The sequence below is a fragment of the Sardina pilchardus genome, chromosome 6 (assembly GCF_963854185.1).
Source record: "Sardina pilchardus chromosome 6, fSarPil1.1, whole genome shotgun sequence".
Taxonomy (NCBI): Eukaryota; Metazoa; Chordata; class Actinopteri; order Clupeiformes; family Clupeidae; genus Sardina; species Sardina pilchardus.
Genome location: NC_084999.1, coordinates 20,067,013 through 20,077,893, shown reverse-complemented (window position 1 = coordinate 20,077,893; position 10,881 = coordinate 20,067,013). Strand labels below are relative to the sequence as shown.

General features: G+C 44.9%; 1 protein-coding gene across 3 annotated transcripts in view; it reads left to right on the top strand.

Annotated features, from left to right (window-relative positions):
* The first annotated feature begins 1,610 nt into the window (after nt 1-1,610).
* Nucleotides 1,611-10,881, top strand: part of si:dkey-122a22.2 (uncharacterized) — a 23,460-nt gene continuing 14,189 nt past the window's right edge. Inside the window, exons 1-6 of one of the 3 annotated variants that reach the window (XM_062537746.1) lie at nt 1,611-1,701; nt 2,150-2,315; nt 2,649-2,720; nt 2,806-2,882; nt 5,849-5,949; nt 8,178-8,294. In XM_062537746.1, the coding sequence (XP_062393730.1) occupies nt 2,300-2,315; nt 2,649-2,720; nt 2,806-2,882; nt 5,849-5,949; nt 8,178-8,294 (383 nt within the window). In that variant the 5' untranslated portion in view covers nt 1,611-1,701; nt 2,150-2,299. The other 2 variants (XM_062537745.1, XM_062537744.1) reach the window with 2 other exon arrangements.

Genomic DNA, 10,881 nt, shown 5'->3' with positions numbered 1-10,881 from the left:
ACATGCAATGGTAATTCCTTCCATGGAATTACATTTTCTAGTATACATTATCCTTCCACCCATCAAACAAGCTTTCACTGGAGGCGGCATATTGGCGGCGTGTTTCACGATTCACTGCTTCACTCACCCCGTGACTTTAAAAGTAGGCTAATAATGGTTGTCTACCATGTTGGTGGCATCTCAACCGTGATTGGTAATGCGCCAGTGGCAATAAACGAAGGTTAACTAAGCCTACGTGTATAAAAAAAGATGATAATATAACATAGGCCTAGCTAAGTAAGTTTGCCTGCTAGCTAGCTTAACAGTATCTCCCAATGGGAATTGACGTGATCTATTTACCAGCGCAATGACTAGGCCTACATCAACTGACTAAATAAAGGCCTAATAGGCAACCTCCTTATTCAGTAACCTGACTCTCTCCATTATTCAGTGGAATCTTTGGCTATAATCAATCAGTAGGCTGTGAGAATTTGAGATCGCACCAACTGTCTTTCACCCCACTGCCACCCACCCCCCCCCTTCTCCCATTGTACAGGTGTTTGCCAATCCTTAGGCTACTTCCAGAGGGGGTGCGGGCACCTCCTGGCCCAGCTGAAGCGGCGCGCAGTGACCATCGCTACTGAAATATTCCCAGTGGTTGACGCGGAAAGCTGTAAAGCTGAAGGTGGTTCTAAGCTGCGTGATGAAATGGTCAGCGCAACATCCCGCAGACCCACTATCCTACGCCATGACAGGACCCTATCTGACCCTGGCCTTGATCTGTCTCTCATGCTGACTGCTTTGGAGAGCAAGAGAAGGGCCTTGATTGACTTCATTCGGATGCATAGCCATCTCAGCAGCTCGACGTCCTGCGACAGCATCAGTGGCTGAACACCTAAGGCCAACAATAACCCCTTCAATAAACCTTAATTTACCATATGACTCACTGCGCCCTTCTGAGCTTCAATTAGACTACATTTTGAGAATGTGGTAGGCCTACAATAAATGACAAATAAAACGCAATGCCACTGACAGTATCACAACTGAGGGGCTGTAGGGTTGAGTAGCCTAATCACATATCTAGATATAATAAACTACAACAGCACCAACATTGGTGTTCAAATGTTGTATTTGTAAATGCATTACATCACTTTTGGTGGTTTTGTCGTATTTGTGTTTAGGGAATATTTGCCACAGGCCCAGACTAGGCTACTAGCGGTTAGGCCAAGGCCAACATAGAAGGTGACACTATGGCTAATATGAAATCTGTGATAACATATCAACAGCATATGGAATTTGTGCTTTGCGCAGTAAAATTCATTACATTTCCAGTGAGCACAAACAGGATTCCAATTCCAACAGTGCTTGGGTGAATTAAGTGTGCGTAAGTGTGCGTAATCGGTCGTATGTAACTCTTCTCATAGGCCTTTGTTACTTACCACCAGAGCGGCTCTGCTTACCACCATTTATGAGATGACCGTGTTCACAAATTAACGTTAGTTTACTTGAGTTTACACTGAGAAGATTGGAGTCTTTTAAGTTTTGCTCCCCCTTCAAGCTTTACTCACAATTCTAAAATATTTTAAGTCTTGGCAAAGTTGGTTGGCGTAAGGAGGTTAGGATCAAGACATCCGGCTTTCGCTCTCCGGTGAGAAAATTGTCATTACTTACAACACATTTAGACCCAAAACGGCCACCGTCTCTGTCAAACTGCAACAGGAAGTAGGTTCCACGCAGCGATATGAGCGATACTCGCCATTCATTGAGCATCCTCGCTGTTTAGAACCCTATGTTTTGAACATTTCTGAGTTAAAAACGATATAATGTTGCGAAAAAGGACAGACGGGCAAGAGGGCGATGGCAATGTTAAAACAGACAAAAAGAAGGTGTTTTGGTTAAACTCGTCGAATGCTGTAGCCAATAAAACGTTATATGCACCAGGAACCACGGTGCACTGGTGAAACATCAGCCACCGTTGTTGTCGAGGCTATGTGTATTGTAGAGTTGTTAAAATATCTTGTTGAACATGTTACATTTGACTTGAAGGCATGCAATTTGTAACCGTGCATGCGAGAACATCATCGGTAATGTCTTGAGTGTAGGCTACCATCCAGCTTGCAACTTTGCCATGAAGTGCAGTTTGTAACCTGACTGCATCCCTCTCTTCCAGAAGACAACGTCTCCAGGCGAAAGTAAAGTTTCTCAGCATGCGAGCGAGACGACGTGTTGGTCCACGTTGATTCTGTTGGGGAAGATTCTACTCCTCATCGTCTTCGTTCCTCCCTTTCTAAACTATGCCGCATTGCAGCGAGAGGGACAAATGTTGACACCGAAAGGTAGCTTTACTTTTCTTCCTAAACCTAGCCTACCCATAGTCTCCCAAAGAGATCCAGGATAAATGTAGCCTACACTTAAACGTGTAGCTCTCCGAAAGTAAGCTACAATTACTGCCATCATATTGGTTATTTGAAGTAACCGAACCAACTAAAGATAGCTAAATATTAAAAACATGTTTTATGTGCATTGATTCATCAAGTTTGAATGCAAATTGCATTATTGAACAGATACAAATAATTGCAAAATGCACCTGAAAGCTTTATGAAAGACAGAACGTAGGCTGTTCATCTTAGATTTTACTCTTTTTTTGCTCTTTCTTTTTTATTTTCTAGGTGGAGAGTCCTTTGATATTGGCTTAGGTCAAAAGGTCTACATGGTGTGCAAGGGAAAAGGACAACCAGTTGGTAAATTGAATGTTGAATGCAATCTTTTGACACATAACTGTTTGTGTGATGCTTGATGTTCCACATATAAACCTATGTGTTTCAGTTATGCTTGATGCCCCAACTGGCATGTCCTCAGACATCTGGCACCATGTGCAGGAGAGTCTATCCGAGATCACAAAGGTAGGAGGGCTGACGTTTCAGACTGACTTTTTTCAGCTGTTGATACCTGTCAGAGCACAGCTCTTTGTGCAATAGAGAGTCATATCAATGGAAGAATTTGTGAAGAAGTTCTGAAAGGCAGCATGATGCGTCGAAACAAGTTCATAAGAAATTGTTACGAACAAGGTTTGATGTTGACAATTTGAGTAGGTCTATCTTGTGTTCATGGTGTGCCTAAAGTACAGTAGGTGGTTGAATCCCACTGTCAAGTCATGTTGGTTCTCTGACAGATAGCAGGTGAGGGTGAACACCCTAAACAATGAAAGATGTAACGTGGCAACATTTGATATAGTGTCTCATTCTCTCAGTGAACTGGTGTCACACACATCAAGTCTTTTCTGTCTCAGTGACTGTAACACTATACTGTATCATACGCTCCAGTGTGATCCACTTACTTACGCAAACATATGTCAGAGTCGATCAGATGCATGTACCGGTCAGCTATATGAAGACAAACGACACTAGGAGACCAATGTTATAGCTCTCTCTTTATACGAACAGCACCTGGGGAGCAGAGGTTAGTCCTACATCAAGATTGTAGAGGCAGATCTAGAGGTAGCTGTGGCAAAAGGGGCAGTATCCCATCCCATAAACGAGGCCTATGGATCCAGTTTGAGTCTGGCCAGAGGTAATCTCTCAATACCAATCCATCTCTCTCCAGTTTGTTTCCTGGCTGGTGTCCACTGTCCAGTCACTAAAGGCTGGATGGAAGCCCAATAATCTTAAAATGAAAAGTTGTAGAATCAGGCTGCGTCGTGTGAAGTCCACCCTGTAAACAAAATCACTTCTTTCTAAAGACTCTGCTAGTGCTGCTCTGTAGTCTGTTTTTCTACCAAACGTACTGCTTGAGCCGTGCACAAGGAGAATTAACGCAGCTACCAGACTGAGCTTGACCACCAGTGAGAGATGGCAAACCATGAGACTAATATGTCTTGTCCAAACTGTCCAGGGAGGTCGCCAGGGAAATGGAAGTGTGTCCCTATTAACATTTGCACAAAAAATAGTGAGCCTAATTTGGGGTCCAGCTGTGAGCATTCCATACAAAAGGGGGAGAAAAGTGTTGTCACAGCTGTCTCGCTTTAACAGCCGGGCATCAAGTTGTATTTGATAGCAGCTGCAAGCACACAGAATTTGTGGTACCGTTGGCAAATCGATTGTTGGGATAAGTCACACAAAAATGCAAAATATTCCTCATAAAATGATAAAATGTATTACCTGCTGCTTCATAAAACATTCACAGGCTACATACATTATATTATGTTGTGCAGCACCATGTTTATTGGCAAGCCGAACTGCACTCAGGGTATACTAGTCTGCTAACACAAGCCATTAAACATTATGCACACATGACATTATACAGTCATCTTGAGAATTCATGTGATTGCTGGATTTCCCTCTTGAGACACACAGGAGTTCAAAATCTCCTAGTAAGCGCAGTCTCTGAACAGGCCATAAGAATATTTACTGTAGACTCAAAACAGGCTCATTTCCTGAAATAAGATAAAAACACTTCCCCCACCTACCCCAGGAACCCAAAGTGCTCTCGTTAGTGAAGGTAATCGGAACAAATGGGGACATATCCTAATGTAATATTTCTGGATTAGTGAACAGCGTGCATAAAACTCCGACGGCCATCGTGGGCAGCCAAGTGCAGGTAATGCATCACAATAATTCCCCTTGATGAAAGCACCCTTAAACAATTCAGTTCTCAGAATGCCTGCACGTCCCCCCCCCCCCCCCCCCCCCGTGTGTGTGTGTGTGTGTGTGTGTGTGTGTGTGTGTGTGTGTGTGTGTGTGTGTGTGTGTGTGTGTGTGTGTGTGTGTGTGTGTGTGTGTGTGTGTGTGTGTGTGTGTGTGTGTGTGTGTGTGTGTGTGTGTGTGTGTGTGTGTGTGTGTGTCACTGCCATGTCACCTCTCATCACCAGACGGGTGGCTTGGGCAGGGATCCGAGGCGACAGGGTGCCCTGTGCTGTTTGTCCAAATTCATCTGTGCGCCCTCACCAGGGCAGGGGATTTTTGGACAGGCTTCTGAAAGCCGAGCGGTCAGATGCACACGGCTTTGCATCTGCCTCCCACCCTGAAATCAGGAACAGCGTAAGAAAGAAGCCACCAGCCCAAAATAGGTCAACTCTCAACTCTTTGTCTGCTGATTCACCTGAAGCTGCAGTTGCTTACATAACGGTGTAGATGGTGAAACTTTTGCATTTAAGACTTGAAACGGACTTGTCAGGTCACCTTTAATCATCCTTAGGTGCAATCTTGTTTGTGATTTCACCACATAGTTGCCTTTGTCATCAGTGGTAAGTGCTGGCGCCATGGCCTGTGCCTGTTTGGCTGTATGTTTAGAATGGTTTGAATTCCCCTCTTTTGTTGGGGCTGGGTTGAAATTCCAACTTAGAGATTTTCCTGGGCTCAAGAGATTTGGAAGATCACTGAGCTAGAAGAAGAAGAAAAGGGCTACTCTATTATCGCATGACTTCAGACTTACCCAAGTCCTTGGATTTGGCTTTAGTTTTGAACGGCAGTTCTTGTGGTAAATATCAGAATGAGCCACAGGAAAACTACAACTTCCATCACACTCTGCCCCCAACACCATATAGTTCTGCCTGCTGGAGGCTCAGGGGGATTGATTGTTTGTGTAGTACACCACATTTTGAGTAAAGTTTAAGCAGTTAAAAAACTGAAGTAAACTGTAGCCTAACAACAACAACAACAACAACAACCACCACCACCAACCTCTGTTTGTGAATGATGAAGAGTGTACATTTTTATTTGGGACCAAAACTAAAGGTTGTTGTTAGACCTGAGTTTCTCTAAGAAGAAACCTCTCTCTGTTTTTGTACTGTTGTCCTGTGTCCAGTGTAAAAAAAAAGGACACTTGATCTATGATGTAAGGGCTAAACGGTGACCTGTCTGTCCTCCATCAGGTGTGCACCTATGACCGCGTCGGCCTGGGCTTCAGCAGAAGAGTGCTGCAAAACGAGTCCACCGGGATGGAAAAAGTGTGGGGAATGTCCACCACCGGCAGGTAAGCCTTACCTGCCACTCTTGACATTTTATAAGCCACGTCACCTGTTGTGACCCTTTTTGTAGGTGAAGGATGGGATTTGCGTCTGGTTGATGTGCGTGTGGATGGCAATGTTTGTGTATTGGCTGCATTGGCTGAAGCACATTCCTTTCAGATGTATTACGTTGACGCATGTGTTTATGTGAGCATGAGAATGAACCACCTCTCTACCAGGTGGCAGCTTATCTCCAACGGTCCTTTAGAAATACCTAATGACATGACTGACACTTGAACACTCCCTCATCAAAGCAAAAACAGTAAAAGCAAAAAAAAACGGAAACGTCCTAATTTTTCTAGAGCACAACTATCCCATGTTGTATGTTAATTTCCCCCCATCTTCGTCCGTTTGCTGGGTAATCTCGTTGTTCACGCCTCTTAAAATCGTGCACTGGCACCATTATGCATAGCCCGCTTTAGCATATCAAATGAGCTTATTTTAGCGGCTAATGAGTAGCATTGTGCTCCTCTGGGCTTGCAGGCGCAGACGGGATCCTCTTATCACTATTAGCCTTGTAATAACGTGCGCTAACTTCACATGAGTGATGCTGCTGCTGGCGTCTCTCGGCTATTAGTGGGTGGAAACCTGAGACGTCGCCGCCTCTGCTGGATGGTGTTGTTTTCATCACCTCCGGAGTTAGAGTCCCTCTCCACCAGAGAGACCTGGAGGTCATGCTGCTGTCCAGCGAGACCTAGTTGATGAAACACTTTGGTTCACAGGCACGGATGTGTGTGTGTGTGTGTGTGTGTGTGTGTGTCTGTATATCTGTATGTATGTCTGTATGCCCCCTCTCTCTTTCTCTCTGTGTGTGTGTGTGTGTGTATGTCTGTGTGTATGTCTGTATGTATGTCTGTATGCTCCCTCTCTCTTTCTCTCTGTGTGTGTGTGTGTGTGTGTATGTCTGTATGTATGTCTGTATGCCCCCCTCTCTCTTTCTCTGTGTGTGTGTGTGTGTGTGTATGTCTCTCTCTCTCTCTATCTCTCTCCCTCTCTCTCTTTCATTCTCTTTCCATGTGCGTGTGGGTCACTGACACAGTGAGCCACCCAGCATGTTAAATCTGTCTCGGGGGTGTAATGGAGTGGGCTGGAGGGCGGAGGGGAGAAGGGGAGAGAGACTTGGCTGCGCCGCCCGCTTGTCTAGTGGCCAGTCCCCCGGTGCCAAGCGCAGACAGGTGGGCAGACACTCTCTCTCCCCGCCTCTCTCTATGTCTGTTCTATTTCTTTATTTATTTGTTTATTTATTTCTCACCAGATGTGGGTGATCAATTTCCCAAGAATCCAGTAAGCACAGTGGGCTGGCGGTTTGATGGCCAGCTTCCTGCCGCCGCAGTGAAATCACTTCATTTGCGCTCGTGTCTTATTTGTCAATGCAAGGAGGTTCCCTCAGCAGATGGACATGTGCATACAGAGCAGAGGCTCTGCAAATCATGATGCATTTGACTACTCCGACACTCTCTCTCTCTCTCTCTCTCCCTCTCTCTCTCTCTCTCTCTCTCTCTCTCTCTCTCTCTATCTCTCTCTCTCCCTCCTATTTTTCATTCTCTCTTCATTTCATTTCCTCCTTTGCTCCATCATATTCTCTCTATTTTGGAGCTCTGGACTGGAGACTCTTTGGCTTGGATTTAGTCAACCATTCTTTTTTATGGTGTGTGTTCTTTGTGGCTCCTCCTCGGTTCTGCTGTCAGCACTCCAAGTGATCATTTCATTTGCACTCATATGCATGTGCGGTGCGAATAGTTCATTCCTGTGCTTTAAAAGACATAGTGGAGGTACCCTTTTAGCCCTACAGTGGGCTACAGTATGCTGTACCTATCTTATCTTATCTATCTTTAGACAGTAACATTGTAATCACAATTGTGTTTGTATGCTGTTATTGCTTATTAAGAGAGAAAGTTTCCACTGTTGTGTTTACTTTTTACTGACTGCAGGATGACAATTTCTAGTCGCCTGAAACCGACGTCACGTCAGTGGTAACCCCGTCGAGTCCGCCCACTTCCAGGTCACAGTTTAGGTGGAAAAGCAAAAAGTACTGGTGCCGTGCCGTGTAGAGTCGGACTAGATTGGCAGGGGAAAAGGGACATTATTATACTATTGCTATGCTCTACTATGCTGTGTTATACCGTTACAATACTGTGTGGTAGACTAGAGAAGGGAGGCAGTTGGCTAACTACAGCTGTGTGTGTTTTTTTAGGATGGTGGATGACCTCCATCGGCTGGTGAAGGTGGCCGAGATCGCCACGCCCTTCGTCCTGGTGGGCTCAGAGCTGGGCTCTCTCAATGGACGCTTCTACAGTCACATCCACCACACGTGAGTCACGCTCGCCATTCAGCGCTTGTTTCGATTGGCTGACGGGTTTATGCGCGGCTGCCAGTTCGTTTCAGCCATGAGACAGCACCCCTGCTTAGAATGAAAACAAAGATAACCATGGCCATTCACACAGAAATACTGTAGTGACCTTGTAAACGAATGTGCCATGGTTACATTCTACGGTAGTATAGGGAATGCTACAGTGTCACCATGGAGCAGTTGCTTAGAGAGCTTAGAGGCTACTACTGTAGCCTAGATGAAGTGATTCATTAGCTCTATGAGTTACACTTAAACACTTCTGTCATTGCCTTTGAATGGCTCCAATGGAAATCACTGCACCGCTTGGTAGATTAACACGAACTGTAGTTATTAAGTCGTTTGTTAAAGGAACCTGCTGGCTGCGGAATCCTCTGCTTTAAGTGCAACCCAAAACCCTTGTATTTGTTCTCTTAAAAGAGAACACATATTTGTGTGTGTGTGTGTGTGTGTGTGTTAGGGATGTTAACCGGTGACTGTTTGACCGATGGTTGACCGTATCCACGTTAGCCGATCAAAGTTGTCGCTAGTCGGTTAAAAAAAAAAAAAGATCTCTAAATTAGGCTATAGGGAGGGAAAGTAATCTCATCGCCATCTGGTGGTTGCGTTCCTAGAGGCTAGCGGGAGTGGATGGGATTTTCTTTTGGAAAAAATATATATCGGCCCACTATGGGAAGTTAGTTAAATGCCTTCAATATGCTATGCATGTAGGTCAGCTCTATTGCTTCGAGTGGTCATACTTTATTTTTTAGGATCAGTTTAATTGTTTTGAGTTTGTTTGTAACATGGTGATAACGAACTACAGTAGCTAGCTACAGTAGCATTTGACGTCACCAGTTTGGGCGCTTCATCTCCAACTGATCAAAACGGCAATTTGCTTAACTGGCTTATCATATTTTTGTAATAACAGAGAGCGATGTAAACCGCGTGGTAATTACCTTTATGTTGGGATAACTTGTGTTGTGCTCCTACTCACACAAGAGCTGGCAGTAAGTGTGATTGTCTACTAACTAACCAACTAGCTAACAGGCTAATAAACAAACCATGCTAGGTGAGTAACGTCGTGGAAGGGTGTCACGTCACTTGAAGTTGTAGTCCATTTATGAAATGAAACGAGCAATTACGTTTTTTTTAAATAAGGCGAAATAGGGTCTGATATTTTCACAGTTAGTAGATTATTACAGTATGCAGACTGAAAAATATTTTTGGTGGATAAGATCGCTGGTATAGCTGCGTAGTATTTTTTTGAAAAGTCGGTCTATGGGACTTAACATTGGAGCTGCTCTTCGATAGGAACGCAACCACTTGGGGCGCTGGTTTTCACTTTCCCTCCCTAGTGGACTAAACCAAAGATCCGCTTTAACCCTCTCTGACTAAACGCTATACAGCTAGCCATCTCATTCCAAGGTCTTTTTTGCGTGAAGTTAACAAATTATCCCTCACACTCAATTTGTAATAACTCGCCTGCTTGTAGGCTACTTAATAAACCAATAAAAACATTCGCACGCATGCCTTGGCCGGTGCGTCTTTTGCAATCTGGAGGTGCCCGTTTTATCCATTGTTTTTTATCGTGTTGCAGCAACTTTCCGCACAAGATGGGCTTAGATTTGGAAACACATTACATCTACATTTCAGGAAGGGTCAGGAAGGGTCAGCAATGGTAACAGATAAGGTAATGATGATCATCTTTCTTTATTATTGTTAGTAGGCCTACTTCCTCAAACTATAGCGGCGTCTCCTCGGAGCTGTCATTTTCTTAAGTGAGCCGCGGCAATTTCAGTTTCAAATGAGCTTAACGCTAGACAAACGCCTTTATTTGCAACGCGATCACCTTGTACCCAAACCATTTCGAAACGAAGGAGCCATTTGTCCTCCACTTATTTACAAGCTCCTTGGTTTGCGGGACTCATGTTTCGCGCTCAAGGGGATTTTAAAAACAGTACGTGAGTGAAAGTGCGGCGCCGCCGCCGGGGCTGTGTGTGAGCGGGGGACAGAGAGATGCGACAGGGTTGCAAAACTGCGTGGCTGTTATTTCAAATAGCGTAGAATATTGTAAACGAATCGGTTAACCGGTTTCAACCGGCTAATGAGGCTCGGTGGTCGGTCAAGAAAATTAGTAGTTTTCGCCATCCCTTGTGTGTGTGTGTGTGTGTGTGTGTGTGTGTGTGTGTGTGTGTGTGTGTGTGTGTGTGTGTGTGTGTGTGTGTGTGTGTGTGTGTGTGAGAGACAGACAGACAGACAGACAGACAGACAGACAGAGAGACAGACAGAGAGAGAGGGTCTGCCTGTTCCGTGGCATTAGTTTAAAGGCCCGTGAGGAGTCCTCTACTCCTTGCCTCCTGCAGTAAAGAGAGCTGTTTAACAGGGAGCTCTTTATGAAGTTGCTCCCTCGCCACTCGTATATTTACCCACAAGCCCCTGCTCCGTCTCCGTGGCGATGGAGACGTGTGGCCTGGACTGTGAAGTCATCGTAAGTCTTCACACTGCAGTGAGGGATTCGAGAAGCCAGTGTAGCAGAGAGACGACTCCTCTCTTCTCCCTTCCTTTCCTC